General features: G+C 35.4%; 1 protein-coding gene across 3 annotated transcripts in view; it reads left to right on the plus strand.

Moving 5' to 3' along the window:
• LOC125665171 (bifunctional 3'-5' exonuclease/ATP-dependent helicase WRN-like) overlaps positions 1-25,158 on the plus strand; it is a 48,517-nt gene extending 23,359 nt beyond the window's left edge. Inside the window, exons 14-28 of one of the 3 annotated variants that reach the window (XM_056152107.1) lie at positions 1,146-1,254; positions 3,721-3,822; positions 5,012-5,092; positions 5,504-5,633; positions 7,227-7,333; positions 7,866-7,897; positions 8,291-8,344; positions 8,407-8,584; positions 12,862-13,003; positions 14,423-14,535; positions 15,250-15,400; positions 18,930-19,019; positions 19,838-20,000; positions 22,223-22,393; positions 23,784-23,973. In XM_056152107.1, the coding sequence (XP_056008082.1) occupies positions 1,146-1,254; positions 3,721-3,822; positions 5,012-5,092; positions 5,504-5,633; positions 7,227-7,333; positions 7,866-7,897; positions 8,291-8,344; positions 8,407-8,584; positions 12,862-13,003; positions 14,423-14,535; positions 15,250-15,400; positions 18,930-19,019; positions 19,838-20,000; positions 22,223-22,393; positions 23,784-23,821 (1,661 nt within the window). In that variant the 3' untranslated portion in view covers positions 23,822-23,973. Of the gene's footprint in view, positions 1-1,145; positions 1,255-3,720; positions 3,823-5,011; positions 5,093-5,503; positions 5,634-7,226; positions 7,334-7,865; positions 7,898-8,290; positions 8,345-8,406; positions 8,585-12,861; positions 13,004-14,422; positions 14,536-15,249; positions 15,401-18,929; positions 19,020-19,837; positions 20,001-22,222; positions 22,394-23,783 lie in introns of all 3 variants that reach the window. The other 2 variants (XM_056152105.1, XM_056152106.1) reach the window with 2 other exon arrangements.
• Positions 25,159-26,348: the final 1,190 nt, after the last annotated feature.

Raw genomic sequence — 26,348 nt, forward strand, 5'->3', positions numbered from 1 at the left:
AACGAAGTTCTGGGGGGTATATAGGAATCACTCTGTCTGTCTGTCTGTCTGTCCGTCTGTCCATCCGTCCGTCTGTCTGTCTGTGCAGATTCGTGTCCGGGCCATAACTTCTTTGTTCTTTGACTTATGCATACCATATTTGGCACACAGGTAGATCACCATGAGACAATGTGTCAAGTACCTTCATGACCTCTATATGACCTTGACCTCAAGGTCAAAATTAAAGGTTTTTTTACAATGGATTCGTGTCCGGGCCATAACTTCTTTGTTCTTTGACATAGGCATACCATATTTGACACATGAGTGTATCACCATGAGACGATGTGTCAAGTACCTTCATGACCTCTATATGACCTTGATCCTTGACCTCAAGGTCAAAATTAAAGGTTTTTTTTTACAATGGATTCGTGTCCAGGCCATAACTTCTTTGTTCTTTGACATAGGCATACCATATTTGACACATGAGTGTATCACCATGAGACGATGTGTCATGTACATTCATGACCTCTTTATGACCTTGACCTTTGATCTCAAGGTCAAAATTATAGGTTTATGCCATGGATTTGTGTTCGGACTATATCTTCCATTTTCTTCTACAAATGCATACCATATTTTTACACTCAGGAAAGAGGTAATTTATACCTATTAACAACACCCTTTGGGAGATTGGGGTAAGCGGGGGGTATTCTTAGTGAGCATTGCTCACAGTACATCTTGTTCTTATAATCCTATCATGAATAAGGCTGTACATTTTTTCAAAAAATGATATAAGTATATCTTATCATTAAGAGATTGTATAGACTCAAATCTGTTTGAAAGCTGACCAATGTGGTCAGAGTGGCTTAAGAGAGATCCATAGATTTCTACTAGAATCTTTACAATGGCAACAAAGTAATCATTACAGTTTGTGAAATCAATATACAGCATCCTGAGTTGTCTAATGACAAATACCGACCCAGTGTTGATAACTTTAGCCTATTCTCTGTATCAGAAAGGTGACTCAGGTGAGCATTGTGGGCTGTAGTCATCTTGTTCATTGTTAGAACTTGTAAGAAATAAATATCATAGACAGAAAAATATTTAGCATTATCACAAATTTTTTTTTAGAATTAGGGTATTAAGATGTTATCTTCTTTCTTCCATAGCCCCTAAGGACATTGAATCGTACTACCAGGAGGTGGGGCGTGGGGGCAGGGATGGACTCCCCAGCCAGTGTCACGTCTTCTATACAGAGAAGGACTTCCTAACATCCAGGTTTGTACATGTATTACCAACATTTCATAGGATACTGCTCAACATAGGGCTGTTAATTCATAGGATACTACTCAACATAGGGCTGTTAATTTATAGGATACTACTCAACATAGGGCTGTTAATTTATAGGATACTACTCAACATAGGGCTGTTCATTTCATAGGATTCTACTCAACATAGGACTGTTGCTTCATAAGATACTAATTAACATAAGGCTGTTAATTCATAGGATACTACTCAACATAGGACTGTTAATTTATAGGATACTACTCAACATAGGGCTGTTCATTTCATAGGATTCTACTCAACATAGGGCTGTTCATTTCATAGGATTCTACTCAACATAGGGCTGTTCATTTCATAGGATACTTCTTAACATAGGGCTGTTCATTCATAGGTTACTACTCAACATAGGACTTCATTTCATAAGATACTACTCAACATAGGGCTGTTCATTTCATAGGATTCTACTCAACATAGGGCTGTTCATTTCATAGGATTCTACTCAATATAGGACTGTTCATTTCATAAGATACTACTCAACATAGGACTTCATTTCATAGAATACTACTCAATATAGGACTGTTCATTTCATAGAATACTACTCAATATAGGACTGTTCATTTCATAGGATATTACTCAACATAGGACTGTTAATTCATAGGATACAACTCAACATAGGACTTCATTTCATAGGATTCTACTCAATATAGGACTGTTCATTTCATAGGATTCTACTTAATATAGGACTGTTCATTTCATAAGATACTACTCAACATAGGACTTCATTTCATAGGATACTACTTAATATAGGACTTCATTTCATAGGATTCTACGCAACATAGGGCTGTTCATTTCATAGGATACAACTCAACATAGGACTTCATTTCATAGGATTCTACTTAATATAGGGCTGTTCATTTCATAAGATACTACTCAACATAGGACTTCATTTCATAGGATACTACTTAATATAGGGCTGTTCATTTCATAGGATTCTACGCAACATAGGGCTGTTCATTTCATAGGATACAACTCAACATAGGACTTCATTTCATAGGATTCTACTTAATATAGGGCTGTTCATTTCATAGGATACAACTCAACATAGGACTTCATTTCATAGGATTCTACTTAATATAGGGCTGTTCATTTCATAGGATACAACTCAACATAGGACTTCATTTCATAGGATTCTACTTAATATAGGGCTGTTCATTTCATAAGATACTACTCAACATAGGACTTCATTTCATAGGATACTACTTAATATAGGGCTGTTCATTTCATAGGATACTACTCAACATAGGACTGTTCATTTCATAGGATACTACTTAATATAGGACTGTTCATTTCATAGGATACTACTCAATATAGGACTGTTCATTTCATAGGATTCTACTCAACATAGGGCTGTTCATTTCATAGGATACTTCTTAACATAGGGCTGTTCATTCATAGGTTACTACTCAACATAGGACTTCATTTCATAGGATGCTACTTAACATAGGACTGTTCATTTCATAAGATACTAATCAACATGGGACTGTTAATTTATAGGATACTACTCAACATAGGACTGTTCATTTCATAGGATTCTACTCAATATAGGACTGTTCATTTCATAGGATTCTACTCAATATAGGACTGTTCATTTCATAGGATTCTACTCAACATAGGGCTGTTCAATTCATAGGATACTACTCAATATAGGACTGTTCATTTCATAGGATTCTACTCAACATAGGGCTGTTCATTTCATAGGATACTTCTTAACATAGGGCTGTTCATTCATAGGTTACTACTCAACATAGGACTTCATTTCATAGGATGCTACTTAACATAGGACTGTTCATTTCATAAGATACTAATCAACATGGGACTGTTAATTTATAGGATACTACTCAACATAGGACTGTTCATTTCATAGGATTCTACTCAATATAGGGCTGTTCATTTCATAGGATACTTCTTAACATAGGGCTGTGCATTCATAGGTTACTACTCAACATAGGACTGTTAATTCATAGGATACAACTCAACATAGGACTGTTAATTCATAGAACATTACCAACATAGGACTTCATTTCATAGGACACTGTTCAACATAGGACTGTTAATTCATAAGATACTACTTAACATAGGGCTGTTAATTCATAGGATACTATTCAACATAGGACTGTTAATTCATAGGATACTATTCAACATAGGGCTGTTAATTCATTGGATTCTACTCAACATAGGACTGTTCATTTCATAGGATACTATTCAACATAGGACTGTTAATTCATAGGATACTATTCAACATAGGGCTGTTAATTCATAGGATACTTGTAAAAAGTCTATATTGCTGAAGTTTAGTACTAGCAATCATTTGTATGGCTTATGATATTTTAATTACACAAGGTGACATGCATGTTTTCAAAATTAGTTATTTATGATTTCTGATGATTATTTTTAAATCAGACACTTCATTAAGGAACTACAGAGTGAGGCATTCCGAGAACACAAGATGAAAATGCTGGGGAAAATGCAGCAGTATCTGAAGGCATCTACTTGTAGAAGGCGGTCTGTATATTCTACCTGTAGAAGTCTGTATTGACTACCTGTAGAAGTGTGTATTGACTACCTGTAGAAGTGTGTATTGACTACCTGTGGAAGTCTATATTGACTACCTGTAGAAGTGTGTATTGACTATGTGTAGAAGTCTGTATTGACTACCTGTAGAAGTCTGTATTGACTACCTGTAGAAGTCTGTATTGACTACCTGTAAAAGTGTGTATTGACTACCTGTAGAATTCTGTATTGACTACCTGTGGAAGTCTATATTGACTACCTGTAGAAGTCTGTACTGACTACCTGTGGAAGTCTGTATTAACTACCTGTAGAAGTCTGTATTGACTACCTGTAGAAGTCTGTTTTGACTACCTGTAAAAAAGTCTGTATTGACTATGTGTAGAAGTCTGTATTGACTACTTGTAGAAGTGTGTATTGACTACCTGTAGAAGTTCGTATTGACTACCTGTAGAAATGTGTATTGACTACCTGTAGAAGTGTGTATCAACTACCTGTAGAAGTGTGTATTGACTACCTGTAGAAGTCCGTATTGACTACCTGTAGAAGTCCGTATTGACTACCTGTAGAAGTGTATATTGACTACCTGTAGAAGTCTGTATTGACTACCTGTAGAAGTGTATATTGACTACCTGTAGAAGTCTGTATTGACTACCTGTAGAAGTGTGTATTGACTACCTGTAGAAGTGTGTATTGACTACCTGTAGAAGTGTATATTGACTACCTGTAGAAGTCTGTATTGACTACCTGTAGAAGTCCGTATTGACTACCTGTAGAAGTCTGTATTGACTACCTGTAGAAGTGTGTATTGACTACCATATTTCAACAGTTATTGATCTTTTGGACCAAGGTTTAGAAAGGTCAAGGTCATTCAGAACATATACCTTATATGAGGAAAAAGTTCCTTATTTTAACAGTTTTTGAACAGGTATTGATCATACATGTATATCACACAAGTAAGTACTAGGGAGATGACTTTCAGGTCACTTACGATCATTTTGTACAGGTTAGAGTCGTTCAACATATACCTTAGATAGATATGGAAAAAAGACCTTAATTTCAACAATATTTCAACATTTATTGATTATTGTATCATTTGTCAAATGAAGTAGTTCATTGGTTAGATGCAGTTCAGTGAGCATCCATCAGTTTTACAGATATTCCTGTTTTTCTCTTTTAACAGGTTGCTTTTGTCTCACTTTGAAAACAGGAAGCTCGATGACATTGGAGGGACCACAAATTGTTGTGATAATTGCTGCAGAAAGTAAGTATTCCAATATGTAGAATTCTTTTCCAATCGCTCATGTCCCGTGGGGATCCGGGTTAGAATAGGTCCTCAGTACCCCTTGCTTGTCGTATGAGGCAACTAAATGGGGTGGTCCTTCAGAGGAGACCGCAAAAACTGAGGTCCCGTGTCACAGCAGGTGTGGCACAATAAAGATCCCTCCCTGCTCAAAGGCCATAAGCGCTGAGCATAGGCCTAAATTTTGCAGCCTTTCACCAGCAATGGTGACATCTCCATATGAGTGAAATATTCTCGAGAGGAACGTTAAACAATAATCAATCAATAAATCAATCCAGCTGCTCATTCATCCTAAGATTGTGTTGAAAATAAAGTATGTTGGTTAAATATGAACACTGTTCTGTATATTGATTGATAAAAATCTAATTTTAGCATAGAGAGAAGCCAACAACAAAGTTACTATGATGCCAAAAACTGGTCCTCTGTGCTGCCTCCCCCTGCTGAAATTCCAAAAGAACAAGATTTTAGTAAAGAGGCACAGGAACTGTTTAATGCCATGCTGGTATGTCCTATGACTATCCTCCATTTGATGTCAGTTGCTTGCTTTATATGATTTTGTAAAGTACAGGCTCTGGGGTCTTAAAACCTTGATCAGCTCACTTTTGCACCAAGTCTTACTTTTATAAAACAAAACAAATACTATTAGTGAAAATCTAAGACTGAGATCAAAAGTAAGCTCATCTTCGTTTTACATTCCCGGAGCCAGAACCAGTCATATGACAGTATGCTGACAGTAAGCTACACCACTGTCACTATATGCTGACAGTAAGTTACACTGCTGTCACTGTATGCTGACAGTAAGTTACACCACTGTCACTGTATGCTGGCAGTAAGCTACACCGCTGTCACTGTATGATGACAGTAAGCTACACCGCTGTTACTGTTTGCTGACAGTAAGCTACATCGCTGTCACTGTATGCTGACAGTAAGTTACTCCGCTGTCACTATGCTGACAGTAAGCTACACCACTTTCACTGTATGCTGACAGTAAGCTACATCGCTGTCACTGTATGCTGACAGTAAGCTACACCGCTGTCACTGTTTGTTGACAGTAAGCTACACCACTATCACTGCTGACAGTAAGTTACACCGCGGTCACTGTATACTGACAGTAAGCTACACCGCTGTCACTGTATGATGACAGTGAGCTACACTGCTGTCACTGTATGCTGACAGTAAGCTACACCACTATCACTGCCGGCAGTAAGCTACACCACTGTCACTGTATGCTGACAGTAAGCTACACCACTGTCACTGTAGGCTGACAGTAAGTTACACCACTGTCACTGTATGCTGACAGTAAGTTACACCGCTATCACTGTATGCTGACAGTAAGCTACACTGCTGTCACTGTATGCAAAGCTTCTCTTTTTGTCATGATTTGAATCCACCTCATGCCCACTTTTACATTTATTTTTATATTTTGTATAAAAATGTGCATATTTTCCTTCAATAATCCAGTTAAACTGCATGTTTATTCTTCATATAAAAGGTATTAAGTGAAAGCAAAAAATTTCCTGTACCCAAACTAAATCAGAAGGAACTATATCTCGAGGTAGAGACTTTGTTCTGAGTACAATGATCATTCATTCTCTGTTACTTGACTCAAGTACATGTGCCATGTTTGAAAACATGCCAAGCAAAAATTACTGTGTTTACCAATCAAGAACTTCTCTAAAAATAGTAGCTACACTCTGGCCCTATTTCCATTTTCATAATGCATCAGTGACATGTTTTACTGTTGCAAGAAAAAATATAAGCAAGTGAGCAATTAGCCCCAAAGTGATTAAGACTGGATATTACATGTACTTTTACAAAAGCATGAAATATTACAAAGAAATAACGATTCAGAGTGTGTAAACTAAACATGTATCATGCTGCATCATAATAAGAGATCTATTAAAATTTTCCTCTAATATCCACTCACTAAGGGCAGTGCAATTTGTATAAAACAACTTAATGGATTGGATTTGTTTGGCCTAAAGTCATAAACTAGAATGATTATGGATGAGCTTTCTGTTAAGACTAAAACCAAATCCGGCCCAGTAGTGTTTTTTTTCGTTTTGTTATCCTGAATTGATCCTTTCCGTTTCAGACTTTAGGCAGCAGGTTTGGAATTGCCACTGTTGTCATGTTCTTGGTCGGGTCGCATTCACAGAAAAGCAGCAAATTTTCTCATCTCCAAGGATTTGGCAAAGGAAAGTAAGTGAATCAAGTGTAACAAATTAGGTTTCTTTAGTCAACATCTTTACAATCTTGGTGGCAATTGATGTTTGCAGACATTTCATCTTCTATAATATACTTCATAATTCATAATTAGATCCTCAAGTCTCATTTTCAATATAAAACACAGGCAATTAGGTGGGAGGGGATATGGGGCTTCATGGAAATTACGATGTTCATCTGTAGACAAAGGTTACGGACTTCTCAACCTACAGCAAGTGGAATTTAAAGAAAAATGACTCGTAGGACTTATCTTGGGGAGCTTATTCCAGCTAATGGTCCAGATGCTGCATTTGTGACCTACATTTTGGGACATTGTCAAAACAATCATATAATAGACAGCATACATGTACATTTAAGGTTTTTCTGCATTTTCAAAGCAATCATTTGTTGCCTCTGTGACAGATTTACCTAATTAATTACTGTTCATGAAATTATCTTTTTTTTTCCATGGTCTGTATCATTCAGCTAATTCAGTGAATGACATTTTGAATTGTTTCCCATTTATCAGGTACAGAAAAACCAATTGGTGGAAAAGCTTTGGTATGTTCATCAATTTTGCTGAATTGTAAATGTATTTTGAAGATGACATTGTGAGATGAAATTGATGAAACCATAATCACAGCTGAACTCTTTGTTGACTTGAGTAGGTAAAGCTTTGATTTATGAGGGATACCTCATAGCTGAACTCGGTTGATTTGTGTAGGTAAAGCTTTGATTTATGAGGGATACTTCACAGCTGAACTCTGATGACTTGTGTAGGTAAAGCTTTGATTTATGAGGGATACCTCACAGCTGAACTCTTTGTTGATTTGTGTAGGTAAAGCTTTGATTTATGAGGGATACCTCACAGCTGAACTCTTTGTTGATTTGTGTAGGTAAAGCTTTGATTTATGAGGGATACCTCACAGCTGAACTCTTTGTTGATTTGTGTAGGTAAAGCTTTGATTTATGAGGGATACTTCGCAGCTGAACTCTCTGATGATTTGTGTAGGTAAAGCTTTGATTTATGAGGGATACTTCACAGCTGAACTCTTTGTTGACTTGTGTAGGTAAAGCTTTGATTTATGAGGGATACTTGAAGGAGGTGGCAATCCCCAACAGCTTCCGCTCAACGGTTGAACTCTCCAAGAAGGGGTCCACTTGGATGAGAGAGTCAGGTGCCCTTAGAATGACCCCCACTTCAGACATGATGGCTGACATGAGGCCGCCTGTGTCAGTCACAGTCAGGTATGTTCTACTTAGAAAATTTATAGTCATATTACTAAGGACTGTTCCATTTAGACTTACTGAACAGAGGGGAAGGTCATTTTTGGGTCCCTTGTGTGGCTGAGCTGACATACTGGAATCTCTTTCTTCTGTTCATTTTCCATCATTTTCAAACTTTTGAACATTTCCAACTTAATTGTTCTGTGTAAATGTTGAATTAATTCTCTTTTTTTCCCAAGGGAGATAATTGGTAAATAGTGTGATTATGTCTCAAAATCTTCTTAAAAGCCACTCAGCTGGAATAGTCAAAGCTTGCATTAAAACTGTCTTTAATGGTCTGTTCAAATGATACCTGGAGCCCCGAAGGGACTGCAATGGGGCCTAAAAGTAATATACAAGTATAAGGGAAAGCTACAATTCATCAGAATTGATTCGTAATTGTACTCACGTAGTACAGATTTAAGTTTGTTCAGACTTTGACACTGAGGTCGGGATGGTGCTGTAGTTGGGGAAAGTACATACAAGTACAGTAAAACTCTGATATAGCGAATTTCTACGGACACTCTATAAAAATTCGCTATAAGCGTAATTCGCTATATGTTTATAGCGAACTCATAATTCAAATATAACGAATTCGTTATAAAACTAATTTGTTCTACATGTATAACAGTTACAGTGTATATAAGAAAGCAGCAATCGATATATTTGCTTTTGTATAGTCTCTAAGAGAAAGTAAGCCTGTATATTTTCGAGAAATATTTTATGCAAGACATTTACACACTGATTTATGTATACATGATAACTTATCTTGAATTATTAAGTCACGCAAGAACATGTCGAAAGAAAAATGTCAACAAAATTATGTGTAATACATGCAAACACTCTATTGCAGTTGTCATTTACTTGTTGCTTTACACGTCAAATAAAAGAGTATACGATGAAATAAATGCAATCAAACTTCAAATTTAATTAACAAGAATAGTAAACAATATCTTATGTGTAGTTATTGTTTTGCGTTAACAACCTCTTTTGAAAAAAATACAAACAGAAATTTTGTAATAAGTGGGGATCCTTTATGGCAATGGAAAGGAATTGTTAAAAATCACAAGGGGTTTAAAAAGAACGGGGAAAAAAACCCCCCAAAAAACCAAATTCGATATAAAACTTGATTTATTCGTTCATTTTTAATTCAAGGGGAATAGGAATTTACTTCGTTATATCCGTAAATTCGCTATATCCGTGTTCGTTATAAACACAGATTTTCATATAGAATATATAAAGAATTTACCGGGGAAATCGATTTCACTTCGCTATAGCCGTAAATTTGCTATATCCGTGTTCGCTATATTCGAGTTTTACTGTATATGTAGGATTGAATAAGAAAAATCTTTAAAAAACTTCTTCTCACACACCACAGGCATAACACGATAAACGATCTTCACGATAAACGGAAAACCTGATAAAAATGTTGTAAATTTAGAAGCAATTTAGACAGAACGAAATTTTTATACCTACATTAGAATAAGAGAGGTACTGAAGCATGATATCACTACATTATATTACATTTAGTTAATTCCCTTTGTAACGATTCGCTATATTCGTGTTTGTTATAAACGCAGATTTGCGTTTATAACGAACACGGATATAGCGAATTTACGGATATAACAAAGTAACAATACTGAAGGATTTCAATATTCATTATACACCTAAAACATATCATTTTTTTAATACACGTTCGTACTTTAAAAAAAATATATTTTAATTCAATTTTTTACGCCATCACAGCTAAAATCAGAAAACTAAACTATATACAGTTTTTAATTCATTATTTGATATCTATATGAATGTTTCCAGGCAATAATTCTAAAATTATATTGTCAAATAATGTTTAGTATACAAATTACAAAGGGAATTAACTAAATGTAATATAATGTAGTGATATCATGCTTCAGTACCTCTCTTATTCTAATGTCTATTATCTTGGATGTGAAATAAAACCAAGTACATGTATAATATTTTGTGTGTAGCGAGGAGGGGGTTATTTTTCATCAAGCTCCTCAGTTCACCGGTCATTCAACAATTACAATTATTTTCATCATGACCGCTTTAAAAAGGATCCACTGCATTACACCAAATCTTCATATGTTAGATATTTCTACACGATGAGTGATGATTGATATTCATAAGTAATTGGAACATATGTATTTGAATTGATATCTTAATAACAAAAAATAAATAAACTATGAAAAAAATAAAAACGTAACCCGGCTTTTTTAAATTCACAATTTTGAAACACTTAAAAAATCTTGTGTTTAGTATGTAAAAAAAATTCATACAATCATCAAAACCGGCATCAATTTTCAGTATCTACCTGTATGACTATTGGTACAAGTGTACATGCATGTACAAGTAAAAAAAAAAACAAGTTGTGCCCAGTTGAGCAGACTTTTGGGAGATGCAACACCATTGCACCCTTTTAAAACTTAATCTTCTAAATGTGTGAAATACAATGTCCCTGAGAATATTTGAAATCAAAACATGAGTGATACACAGATGCACACAAATTCAGTAGTTGGTATATAAATAGAATGCAGGTGGGAAAATGGGAAGAAAAAGAGCCTTTATTAAAATATATGTAATAAACAATGTAATTTACTGATATTTTCCTTTCAAATCGGAACTTCCTACATGTATTTCTCTGTTAGTGTTGATTACAAATACATGTAATTGTTTCTAGACAAGCAAATGTTTATGAACTTCAGATGAAGGGGCTTTCAGATTTACTGTCCCCGGTTTGCTTGGCAAACACTTCCTACTTTTCATACTACTTTGAATGAAATTGTGATAAAGTTTCACCCTCTCTGGACAGAAAAATAGCTCTTCTGCCTTAAAATGGACAGCTTTATGTTCTCTTTCAACTATACTGTCTTTTCTCGATTCCTAAAAATAGCTTCATTAACAAAACGAATAAAGCTTTCGAAAAGTATCGTACCTTTTCATTAGATTTGATATACAATCCCGATAGTTTCCGAACCTACACGATAAACGATTTTCACGATAAACCTGATACATGCAAAACACGATACACCTGATAAACGCAAAACATGATACGATAGGATACACACACGATACGATACACACACGATACGATAGGATACACACACGATACGATAGGATACACGCACGATACGATAGGATACACGCATGATAGGAATGTCAAGAATAACGTTGCGGGTACTGTAGAACTACACAGTGAAACTTCTCCAAACCGCCTCCTCAGAAAACTGGACCACCCTAAATATCGGCCAATTTTTAAAATCCCAACAGAAATCTTAATAATTATATTTCCTTTCAAAACTGGCCATCCCTATAAAGTGTACACCAACCACTTTGTAGCTCACCTGAGCTGAAAGCTCAAGTGAGCTTTTCTGATCACCTGTTGTCCATTGTCTGCCCATTAACTTTTAGATATTTTCAACTTCTTCTCCAGAACCACTGGGCCAATTTCAACCAAAGTTGGCAAAAAGCATCCTTGGGTGAAGGGGTTTCTAATTTGTTCAAATGAAGGGCCATGCCCCCTTCAAAGGGGAGATAAATGCAAAAATAGAGTGGGGTCATTTAAACATGTTCATCTCAAAAACCACTGGGCCAGAAGAGCTGAAATGTTCATGAAAGATTCCTGACATAGTACAGTTTCAAGTTTGTGAAAATCATAACCCCCGGGGTTAGGATGGGGCCACGATAGGGGATCAAAATTTGTTTACATACAAATACTGTATATAGGGAAAATCTTTAAAAATTTTCTCAAGAACCACTGGGCTAGGAAAGTACAAAATTACATGAAAACTTCCTTATAAAGGGCAGATTCAAGTTTGTTAAAATCATGACCCCTGGGGGTAGGATGGGGCCACAATAGGGGATCAAAGTTTTGCATACAAATATATAGGGAAAATCATTAAATGTCTTCTGAAGAATCACTGGGCCAGAAAAGTTAATACTTACATGAAAAGCTCATTGACATAGTGCAAATCCAATTTTGTTAAAATCATGCCCCCCGGAAGAAGGGTGGGGCCACAATAGGGGATCAAAGTTTTACAGACAAAATATTTAGAGAAAATACTTTAAAATCTTCTGAAAAACCATTTGGCCAGAGAAGTTTACATTTACATGAAAGCTTCCTGACATAGTGCAGATTCGAATGTCAAAAATAAAGCTGTCCAAAATATACTTCTCAGGATTAAGTATTCATAAGTGATAATATTTGAATCAATCTTAAGTGTTTATGTTGTTCTGTGTAGGCCGGCTCCACCCAGGGGTCTTGTGAGGACTGTTAGCGAGCCATCAGCTGGAGCCTCAAACTGGACCAGTAAACCAGAGGAACTTAGGAAAAAGTTCTCACCAAAGAAACCAGAAGTGGATGAAAAGGCCATCAGGATTCAAGTAAGAGAAATAGCTGGAAATGATAAAATAGATTTTTAATAAATACAGGTAAAAATCTCGATAGCATTCCTGAAACGCCCTACTTCTACCTTTTTTCCCATTGCTCATCTTAAAACAAGAATGTCTTTATTATTTCTCAGTGTTTGCTTCACACTCATTTTACATGCCCTCTCAGGTTGTTTATGTTCACTCTGTCCCATAACATCTAAAGGGGTCACTGGATTAACCTTGAACTTTTAACTTCAAACACAGACACAACTCAGTAGAGGCCTGGCAGTTGTATCCAAATTTTTTACCATGACCTTTCATATCGGTATATTGTGTTAAGCTCACTCCTTGATGAACTGTAAAATATCTCTTCATTGAACTTTGAACCTTGACCATCTTAATATAATATTTCTGGAATTTATATGTAGTTTATTTCTGAACGACCTTTAGAAGATTTCCTCATTTACATAATCGCAAGTACATCTTCACAAGAGCATTAAATATCTCTGTCCAATGTTTGACCTTTAACTGTGTAACCTTGACCTTTATCTGTGTAACCTTGACCTCACATTTTGGACTAAATAGTGAGGGTGCCTTCATGAACTGCCATTCACAGATGCCATTTTGCAAGAGCTTTCCATCTATTTGTTTTATGTTTACCTTCTATATGACGTATATCACATTTTCAGATTTTGAGTGTGTAGTGTATGACTCGGTACTTTCAGATTTTGAGTGTGTAGTGTATGACTCGGTACTTTCAGATTTTGAGTGTGTAGTGTATGACTCGGTGCTTTCAGATTTTGAGTGTGTAGTGTATGACTCGGTGCTTTCAGATTTTGAGTGTGTAGTGTATGACTCGGTGCTTTCAGATTTTGAGTGTGTAGTGTATGACTCGGTGCTTTCAGATTTTGAGTGTGTAGTGTATGACTCGGTGCTTTCAGATTTTGAGTGTGTAGTGTATGACTCGGTGCTTTCAGATTTTGAGTGTGTAGTGTATGACTCGGTGCTTTCAGATTTTGAGTGTGTAGTGTATGACTCGATACTTTCAGATTTTGAGTGTGTAGTGTATGACTCGATACTTTCAGATTTTGAGTGTGTAGTGTATGACTCGATACTTTCAGATTTTGAGTGTGTAGCTCGGTACTTTCAGATTTTGAGTGTGTAGTGTATGACTCGGTACTTTCAGATTTTGAGTGTATGACTCGGTACTTTCAGATTCTGAGTGTGTAGTGTATGACTCGGTACTTTCAGATTTTGAGTGTGTAGTGTATGACTCGGTACTTTCAGATTTTGAGTGTGTAATGTATGACTCGGTACTTTCAGATTTTGAGTGTGTAGTGTATGACTCGGTACTTTCAGATTTTGAGGGTGTAGTGTATGACTCGATACTTTCAGATTTTGAGTGTGTAGTGTATGACTCGGTACTTTCAGGCAGATCTGTATTCCAAGCTTGTGAAGGAGAGAAATGACTTAGCTCAGGAGACAGGATACACGCCACACTCCATAGCCAGCAACAAGGTGCTCCTAGACATGGCCAAAATCAGGTACAAACAAAGTCAGGTACAAACAAAATCAGGTACAAATAAAATCAGTTACAAACAAAATCAGGTACAAACAAAGTCAGGTACAAATAAAATCAGGTACAAACAAAATCAGGTACAAACAAAGTCAGGTACAAACAAAGTCAGGTACAAACAAAATCAGGTACAAATAAAATCAGGTACAAACAAAATCAGGTACAAACAAAGTCAGGTACAAACAAAATCAGGTACAAATAAAATCAGGTACAAACAAAATCAGTTACAAACAAAGTCAGGTACAAATAAAATCAGGTACAAACAAAGTCAGGTACAAACAAAGTCAGGTACAAACAAAATCAGGTACAAATAAAATCAGGTACAAACAAAATCAGTTACAAACAAAATCAGGTACAAACAAAGTCAGGTACAAACAAAATCAGGTACAAACAAAGTCAGGTTTAAACAAAATCAGGTACAAACAAAATCAGGTACAAACAAAGTCAGGTACAAACAAAATCAGGTAGTAATTTTGTGAGAACATTGTTCAAGTGTAATTTTGTGAGACTCACAAAAATGTAGTATTCATGAATAAACTTAGACACATAAAAGACTTTAGCAAGGAACAAGGATTTTGTAAAAGTTACGTCTCGTGAATAAATACATGATTGTATCCTAATAGTGTGTGAAAGTCTATTTGTATACTGCAGGATTAAGACTGGCATTTCACATTTGTTACAGGCCCAGCAGTAAGGAGTCCATGCTGAAATTGGAGGATTTTCCTCAGGCCAAAGTGGAGAAGTTTGGTCCTATGTTTATCAACATTCTGAAAAAGTACTGCCAAGAAGGAGACATAAAAATGGATGTTTTCCCTGATATTGATCTGACAAAGGTTTGAGAATACTTATAACACATACCATAGAATGATGTACTGTACAGAGATATCGACAGACTCACAGTTCTTAACTTTTCTCGTTAGCAGAAAAGAAAGAGATTTAACTTTTAAATTATTTAGTTTTTAGAATCACTGATCTCAGTTTTAAAATTGATGTGAAAAAAATACATGTAAGCAGAGGAACATTTTCCTCATTAATGATTTTACAAAGTTGTCTGTCTGAATTGTACTGCCAAGGCAGTTACATCGAGCCAAGATTCACAACATTTTGTTGTCTGTATGAGAAATGCATTAATTAACGAACTCTAAGAGGTCGAGTTCATACTGGTGTACATCAGAAATCTATACACAAGGACTCTCTCCTCCTCAAGCACTAGTAAAATAAAACCCGCTAATAGTGAACCCTCAGTTCATTATAAACAAATTTAAAGGGAATGTAGGGTATAAAAAAATATTTTCACATTTCAAATACTAGATATTTAGTAATTAAGTCCACTGGTTATTTCCATTTGATTGTAATCTGTTGTGTAGAAATTGGCATTTTAATATAGCTACACATCATCTGCTGGAGGCTGCCATTTTGCAAGATAAAGTTATCGCTCTTTAAGATATTTCCCACAATCCCATCTGCTAATGACGTATACCGGGCAATTGCCTCTCAGTGAAAGCAGCTGATCATGTCTGACTGCAAAGGATACCAATATGAGGCTGATTAAAATGAAGAGGAATTATTAGCAGCTTCAAATGAAAACATTAGTGAATTGGGATGGATTGATGAAAGCGACACTCTTAATTCTTAAACTTTTAATTTTGAATTCTTTATACAGGATTGTTCATTATCTTCACTTCTTCATTCTTCACTTGAACATTCCTTAGCACATATGATGGACAATGACTGGACAATTCTATCTGTATATGTTGCACAAATTTGATTTATTCTTCAATATGGATTGAGAGTGGAATAGTTTTGTCACTATTGATGTCTTCATTGAGCTGAAAATATAAAAATGAAATCAAACCATTACTTTATAACTTAAGTAATGAATTTTCGTGAAAGTGCATGTACATGTACATGTATTTCACACAACAAAGAGTTTATTTTTCATAGTAGTTTTCTCTCTTTCTGATTTATTATTGCATCTGTTTACAAGAGAATCTTGCAATGTGAACCTGTATACAGCACAAATCAGTTGATTATCACTACACCCCTGCTGTAATTGCCACGTAAATGTCAAGATTTGAAAGATTAACTGCACAGGGGGAATTGAAATGACCTTGGTTGTAAAACGTTAATCATTTAATAGAGAAATGCATCAAATTACCTGTTTCCTTAGATGCTAATAGTCCAGGTTGGTCAATAGGTTTCCAAAAGAAAATGACTAATTAATTATAGATACTATACTTCATATATACATGTACTATACTTCATTTGTTTACTTGTACATTTTCAATTTCTTTAAAAACAATAGGATAATACAAAATGTGCTAGTGCTGTGATGATTTTTGAAAGTATTACATGTATCCTGCTTTTCCTTTTCCTCATCTTTTTGAGCTATTTTCTCTTATTTTCTTAGGCTTGCTGCCATCAAATATTTTAGTTACTGCATCTTCTTTTTAATAGGTTTTGATGTGTATCCCAATATCTTAACTTAATTAGATATTAATTTAACTTTGAATATTTCATATTTAGCCTATACAAAATGTTCACTGGATAAGGATATTAAAATAAACTGAATTAGATTAAATTAGAAAATTATTATTATATAAGCAAAAGTTTGTTGTAAATAAACTCTGGTTATTGACACATTAAGAATTATTAGTATTTACCAAGTAAAAAGCAAATATAATTTATACTTACTCTGATACCCTCTTTAAAAGAATCTTTCTCAAAATGCCGTTCAAAAACAAAATATTCATTTCCAAGGTTATGTATCCAATTCTTGCACAATGTTCATAGTTTTTGGGGAGATCAGGGATGCTAAAAGGTAGATACATGTATTCCTTTTCCTTTGACCACAGTGCAAGATTTCGCTTGAACTCCCAACATTTAAATTATAGATACTCTGTAACCCATTTAGTGCTATAGGCACAGCAGTTGTAATGAATTGCCGCATACACGTCATCAGCCGCCATGATAAGAGATTCTCCCATTCAGCTCAGTTTTCAGTGTAAATGACAGATTAAATCTTGTTATCAGCAGCAATTATTTTTTCTATGCTAGATTTTGTTGTCTGCATGGTACCAGTTTTCACATATCAAAATTTGATTTTTGACCCTACGTTCCCTTTAATCATATTCGAGAAAATTTTCATTATTTTCCTCTCTTAGGAGAATAAATATCACTCTGCAGTATTAAAGCTTGAAATTCATTATAAGCATGTTTGACTGTAATCATTAATGATTGGACCTGTGATAAACTGTGTTAGAACTACCGTTTTTGGATGTTAATTTTTTATACGTCTGTCTTTAGACGGGACGTATTACGGTACAGCGATGTCTGTACGTCCGTCCGTCTGTCTGTCCATCCGTTCGGGGTTTTCTCTTTATAATTTCATTTCCCTTTCACACATCATGCTGACACTTGCTGTGTAGCTCCTTTGTGGGTCACTCTAGATCATACTGCAATTTTGATCGATTTCGACCTTTTTTCCAGGAGTTTTGCCCCTTTATTTGGTAATAATTATTATATGGAGGGTACATAATTTGTCCACCCAACTCCTCCCACAGTTTTCAAGTAAGAGCCTTCTTATTTTGTGGAGTGTTTGTATGGGTATTGAAGATGTGCATGTGGGATGGATTTTGATTTTCTACAATTTTTGAGAGAAATACAAGTAGTTGAACTTAGTCTATTTGGAAATTAATATTCTATGGAGGGTACATAATTTGCCCACTCTACTCCTCCCACAGTTTTCAAGTGAGGACGTTCTTATTTTGTGGAGTGTTTGTATGGGTATTGAAGATGTGCATGTGGGATGGATTTTGATTTTCTACCATTTTTTAGAAAAATACAGGTTGTTGAACTTGGTCTATTTGCAAATTAATATTGTACGGAGGAATATAATTTGTCCACCCAACTCCTCCCACAGTTTTCAAGTGAGGACCATCTTATTTTGTGGAGTGTTTGTATGGATATTGAAGATGTGCATCTGGGGAAGGATTTTGATTTTCTTCCATATTTGAAAAAATTACAGGTTGTTGAACTTGGTCCATTTTGAGAAAATCTAGATTTTTAAGTTAAGACCCTTTATTCATTATGAATCATATGAAAGTTTGTCACAGCCTCATGATGGCTGATAATACCTGAAGCAAAGTTATACAAATTATAGCTCAAGAAAAACACCCTATGTAAGCATTTCACGGGCATATTATGTACCGTTTGTGGTACTCTTGTTTCATTATTATATGAGTGAATACATTACATAGGACCAGCATTTTTTTAGGGAAAATTCTGCACATTTTTTAGCATTAGAATGAAAAATTATACAGAAGCGATGTATAGTGATGTTGAAACATTGCGTTTTCATAGAGTGATGGAGATTTACAAATGGAACTGTGCAGGCTGACTGAAACCCAGCGAGCATCCTACGTGATGTTTAGTGTGGAAAACAGATCATTGGTATGTTAACTGGTAGATATCAAATTATATAACAACGGGGAAAACCCCCAGATCTTGGGTATGTTAGCTGATAAATCTCGAATTATAAAATGATGAAGAAAATAGATATTTGGTATGTTAACTGATAAATCTTGAGTTGACAAATGACAAAGAAAACAGAATCAATACACAATTTCTGAGTTGCCCAATAGTTGTTTCCCTTTGCTGAGCTCTTATGCATGGTGAGACTCAAAATGTGTTTTTGTTCACATACAGTTGGTACAAATGCCTATCACTGTTGATATCTTGCTTAAAGATGATTACCACTTGTCATGCAATCACCCGAACTACTGGGAAACATAAATTTAAGTTTAAGAGTATTTAATAATGAAATAGCTGAAACGAAATTTGATAATCACCATCTTTCTTTAATGAAAGTATCACTCATGTCAAAGAGGAAATTAACATTGATATGCATGTATGATAGTCCTACATATCGAGAAGTAAACCAGCATTCTAGATTACATTGACCAGTGATATTTTTATTTGTAAACCAGCGTTCTAGATTACAATGACCGGTGATGTTTTTATTTGTAAACCAGCGTTCTAGATTACAATGACCGGTGATATTTTTACCAGTATAAACCAGCGTTCTAGATTACAATGACCGGTGATATTTTTACCAGTATAAATCAGCGTTCTAGATTACAATGACTGGTGATATTTTTATTTGTAAACCAACGTTCTAGATTACAATGACCGGTGATATTTTTATCAGTATAAACCAGCATTCTAGATTACGACAACCACTGATATTTTTATGTTTTTAATTTTGATAGGAAGAAGTAGCTTCCTTAAGAGGACTGAAAACCACAACAGTTGTAACCCATCTGTGTGAGGCTATCAGAAATGGACTGGAGGTGGATACAGTAAAACTTGGTGTAACAGCACAGATTGAAAAGCTTGTCACTAAGGTCATAAGGGGCCCAGAGATACAGTCAGGTGAGGCTTTGTGTTGAATGAAGAGTTACTGTAGTTGACTTTTGAGCAGAAATATAAACATTCTTTTTAACTCATGAGAGATGAAGGCTTTCCTTATCAAAAGGAATATTCCACTCCTGGCCAGCTACATGTATTTGGATTCCATTAAATTGCTTAAAGCAATAGCACAGATTCAATAGCCATGCAAAATGCTTGAAGAATGAAAGGAGCTAGTTGGGTAAAGCAAAATTTAATACACTCTGAAGTAAAAGTGGTTCATAAATGGGGAAAAACAAGTGAAGTGCAGCAAACATTAGATATAATAGGGCAGGTCGATAGCAATCAGTGCAGGGAAACTGACAGACAGGAATCATGGAGTCACCAGAATTCGATCTCGCTAAATATTTATATCCAATTTAATGGAGAAATTGTTAAATTTGTGACTTGCTAAATATTTCACTTAATATACGGTAGTTCTTCATACAGAGATAACATCACTCTCATAGAAAACTTTTAACAGACTGGGGGTATTTGGAAATTTTAAGCTTTTGCTTCACTATATACAATGTATGAATGAAATTTAAAGCTTTTGCTTCACAATATATGAACCCAGAAGTGTTGAAAAAATGAAATTTTAGGAAGATGTTGTATGCTTTATGAAAATCAAATGCGTAAAAAAGATTTGAAAACAGACGTGTTGATTAACAAACATTTTATGTCTCTCCACAACCTGCTACACACACATAGACTAGTGAGATGTACCGGTAATTTACTATCTACCACAGGAGATTCTGTCTGCTACACACACACAGACTTGTGAGATGTACCGGTAATTTACTATCTACCACAGGAGATTCTGCCTGCTACACACACACAGACTAGTGAGATGTACCGGTAATTTACTATCTACCACAGGAGATTCTGTCTGCTACACACACATAGACTAGTGAGATGTACCGGTAATTTACTATCTACCACAGGAGATTCTGTCTGCTACACACACACAGACTAATGAGATGTACAAGTAATTTACTATCTACCACAGGAGATTCTGTCTGCTACACACACACAGACTAGTGAGATGTACCGGTAATTTACTATCTACTACAGGAGATTCTGCCTGCTACACACACACAGACTTGTGAGATGTACCGGTAATTTACTATCTACCACAGGAGATTCTGTCTGCTACACACACACAGACTAATGAGATGTACAAGTAATTTACTATCTACCACAAGAGATTCTGCCCGCTACACACACATAGACTAGTGAGATGTACCGATAATTTACTATCTACCACAGGAGATTCTGTCTGCTACACACACACAGACTAGTGAGATGTACCGGTAATTTACTATCTACCACAGGAGATTCTGCCTGCTACACACACACAGACTAGTGAGATGTACAAGTAATTTACTATCTACCACAGGAGATTCTGCCTGCTACACACACACAGACTAGTGAGATGTACCGGTAATTTACTATCTACCACAGGAAATTCTGTCTGCTACACACACATAGACTAGTGAGATGTACCGGTAATTTACTATCTACCACAGGAGATTCTGTCTGCTACACACACACAGACTAGTGAGATGTACCGATAATGTACTATCTACCACAGGAGATTCTACCTGCTACACACACATAGACTAGTGAGATGTACCGATAATGTACTATCTACCACAGGAGATTCTGTCTGCTACACACACACAGACTTGTGAGATGTACCGGTAATTTACTATCTACCACAGGAGATTCTGCCTGCTACACACACATAGACTAGTGAGATGTACCGGTAATTTACTATCTACCACAGGAGATTCTACCTGCTATACACACATAGACTAGTGAGATGTACCGATAATGTACTATCTACCACAGGAGATTCTGCCTGCTACACACACACAGACTAGTGAGATGTACCGATAATGTACTATCTACCACAGGAGATTCTGCCTGCTACACACACACAGACTAGTGAGATGTACCGATAATGTACTATCTACCACACGAGATTCTGCCTGCTACACACACATAGACTAGTGAGATACACTGATAATTTACCGTCTACCACAGGAGATTCTACATACATGAATGCCAATACACATTACACTACACACATTGGACCCTTCTTAATTTGCATTGTTGATAGGAATCTCAATTTTTTCACACTGCTATTATGATACAAATGGAGAAGATCAAATATTGCCATAGATGTTCTTTTGTTTTTACAGTTATAAGTAAGCTGACCCCGATTAAGGACAGACTTCCGGACTATATTGAATACAATCACATAAAAGTGGTCATTGCTCTCCTGGTCAGCAGAAATGGTCAAGCCATGTCAGAAGCAGGGGATCTTGTGTTGGAGGACCACTCATCTCAAGTAAAAAGCATTAGCTCATTTGGTAATGGGAAATTGTAATCAATATTATAGTTTAAGCAACAAACACAACTTATCTTTCAAAACTTTTTTTTTTTTTTTATTTATTAATTTTTTATTTCACAAATATTGACATAAGACAGAAGAACATTTGCCATTTTTTTCTAACCACTTTCACACACTTTCATACTCACACTCATACATTTGTTGGTAAGTGCTTGCATTTTTAATATAATTGTAAGAGAAAAATGATAACAATACAGAGCTCGAGTAAATAGATAAAAGTACATGTGGCTTCAAAAGTAGGGGAAAAAAACATTGCTTGAAATAGCAAAATTATGATTTTTTTATGTTGTCAAAAAGTGTTTTCCATACATGCCAGGTATTTTCAAATTTTTGTATTTCTAAATTCTGATACGCAATACATTTTTCAACCTTGTATTTGTTGTATAGATAGAACAATAATTCCAAGAATCTTGGCAATTATCTTTCAAAACTTGATTTGGAATCATCTGTCTTCTGTGTACTACGTGTATCCTTGTCGAGTAAAATTCCATAACATGTTCAACTTTAACTCTAGTTAAAAATGTTTTAGTGATATAAGTCATTGTAAAATTGTTCAGTGAATAGTTTGACTATTCAATACTTAGCAGTTAAATACAGAATAGTCAACCTTTTCAATACTTATCTGTTGAATAGTAAACGGTTTATTATTGAATAGATCTGTTGAATAGTATTTAAACGGTTTATTATTGAATAGATCTGTCGAATAGTATTTAAACGGTTTATTGTTGAATAGATCTGTTGAATAGTATTTAAGGAGGTATGCTACACCAGAGAAATTTGATGTAGATGAAAAGTGGAGGATATGTACAACAATATTTTGAAGTTGAAATTTTTCAAATTTACTTTATTTAGTCAAAAAATACAGTTTTAGTAGTAGGTAATCTGAAAAAAATTTAAAACACCTGCTGGACTCGAACCTGCGACCCACAGTTCAGCAGTCGGTATTCAAACCCACTGAGCTACTCGGCTAGGTATTTAAATGGAAAAGGAAAAGACAAATATTGCTGATATCGATTTTTTCATCCATGTTTTTAAAGGAAGTCAGCCATTATGACGATGTAGAGTACTACCTTAAATGGTTTATTGTTTAATAGATAACTATTCAAATGTTGGTTAAAAGTGTGGTTAATTGTAATGCACCTATCTGCACACCATTCCTCTTCTGTTAAGTGAAGGTACAAAGATGTGGAAACACACGAGGAGCTGTATGAGGATTTTAAAAAATCCAAAGATTCCATACAGAACTCAGCGAAAGTATTGTGGTCCATACCACAAATTTATTTTTATGTAAAAATATCTGCTTAACATTGTGTTTGACTGAATTCTGTTACGATTTCTGTTTATTTTAGGATCAGGAACAGAAGGACATTGTTATTACAAAATGTGAAAGTGCAAGTGGGTCTCAGTCCACACAAAACAATTCCCAGCGGAACTCAGCAGAAGCAGCTGGCCAAAAACGAAAACTGCCCACATGGATGGGCGACAGGTCCAAACCGGTCATGAGCAAGAAAATGAAGTCTAACAGTCTCTTCAGGTGAAGCTTATGGATTCATACAGAGAACATTTACTGGTGCCTGGTAACAGGATGAGGAGTAGACGAGGACAAAACCAGTCTTCTCAGTTGCAAGCCAGCTGTGTTCATTAATTTGGGTAGCAATGTTTATATTGCTGAATTCGGTGCAGTTTATGTTTAGTGCTGCTTTTAAATACATGGATGTGTAATTTGGAAGTATATTGTTTGATAGCGTTTTTTGTTTTCTGTGTAGAAGCAGTGGTTGTTACATGTAACTGTGATGCTACAGTTTTATGACAGACATTTACTCAAGTATCATGAAATCATATAAAACTGCACTAATTAGTGAAAAGTACCAGTACAAGAAGTCCAATAAATGTTTATACATGTACATTATATCACAGAAATACACAATAATGAATGGCTGGAAAATAATGTACAACCATAAAACTAATATTCGCCATCTATCACAATTTTCATACAAATGAATCAAGTTACAAGGCAAACAAATGAACAGATGATTAATATTCAACATGAAATTAGGCTACCAAATATGGTCTATGTTCAGTTACCTTATCCAACATGAAAGATTGATTGTATCTTGTTTAACGTCTCTCTCGAGAATTTTTACTCATATGGAGACGTCCCCAAGACTGGTGAAGGGCTTCAAATTTAGGCCTATGCGTGGCGCTTACAGCCATTGAGCAGTAAGGGTTCTTTAGCGTGCCACATCTACTGTGACATGGGTCATCCGTTTTTAAGGTCATCTCCGAGGACCCGTGACACTCACACCTGATGCCGAGCGTTTGGTGATGAAAGCAGAAGCCCAAGTTCAAACATTTTGCGTTAAAGGACTAGACATGATTTACATCTAATTTGGCCCCTCAAACTGCGAAAATTCATGTGATATCCTTAAAGTTTGAAGTACATGTATATGATTTTCAAATTTTCTAATTCATGTACGAAAGAAGAATGAAGATATTTCCAACCAATTCCACACCATTCTTGTAATATGATGTCAGAAATGAAGCATTTTTATCCTCCACTGCTTTATTAGTTGGGCAGAAATGCCAGGAAAGTGATTTTTTATGCTTATGCAAAACTGTTTGAAATTTGAATGATTGTAACATGACTCAATTTCATTAGATGTGTTTCATCTATGATGAGTCGGAAATAATGTTGAATTTCAAAATAAAATAACTAGTTCAAAATATTTTTGTGTTCAATCAATTTAAAAAAATAAAAGCCAACTTTCATAGATTTGATATATTTTCCTCTAGGAAATCAAACAAAAATATCTAACATATTAGATGTATCAGTTGAGGATTCACAAACAAGAATAGTCAGGGTGTAATCTGAAGACACAATTTCCTGGAAAGGAAATATATACACTGTATGAGATAAAATTGAAAAAAAGTAAATGATAAATGAATGAAAACTTCGGATTTTATTTTCAACAATATTGTCTCTGTTTGTTAATTTGTGATTCACTTCAAACTTATAATCTTCCCTCTTCACCAGTCTACTATCAAATATAGTGGAGGGGGGGGGGGGTAGGCTAGCACCTAACAAATAGTGGTGGAAAATAAACGTCAAAAAATGGGACAGGTCCCCCCCACCCACCCCAGAAAAAGAACGTAACCGGTCTAATACTTTAAATGCTTAACAGGCGACGCCAGAAGTAATTAGATGGCCCATAAACAGCTATGTCAGTTATTTGATTATTTTGAAGATGACGTCTGATGTGTAGATAAAAGAAAAAAATCATCTTTTCTCTGGAATGGGGAAACTTTTCTTGTGGAGGGAGAAATTAATTGATTAGTTTGATTTCATACCAAATGACTCAAATGAAAACTACTAATCTAGCAGGTAAGTTTCCAGCTTCCGGATGTAAGTTGCTGAATTTGCCCGGGTAGGAAAGCCCTGATAAATCAGAGACTGCAATCGGCCACTTTTAATCAATACGTAATGAGATTCTATTTTTCAAAGCCAAAAAGATTGTAAACACGTTATTCAGACAAGCCGAGATTTTTGGTATGGTAATGATTTTTTGTGGTTGATTATTAAGATATTTTGACCCCAGATCGGCTTAATTGGTCAGGATTTTTTTTTTCACTCCAAATCTTTACACAGTCTTGGCGTAAAAATGCGAAATGGCAAAAAAATAGAGATTGTGAAGACCTGGAAGATATAATTAAATTTTGATCCTCTTATTCTTATATCACTTGTCTATACATGTATAATATACACCATATATTGTGTAATTGTAAGACAATTGTACTATATACCATCATGAGGAAAGGAACGCGCAAGTTGTTAGAACTTGTTTCCGATCTTTTTGTGCATTGAATACATACAATCAGAGATTGCGACCCCTTCGCTTGAGCCCCGGGGAAGGATA

The sequence above is a fragment of the Ostrea edulis genome, chromosome 10 (assembly GCF_947568905.1).
Source record: "Ostrea edulis chromosome 10, xbOstEdul1.1, whole genome shotgun sequence".
Lineage (NCBI taxonomy): Eukaryota > Metazoa > Mollusca > Bivalvia > Ostreida > Ostreidae > Ostrea > Ostrea edulis.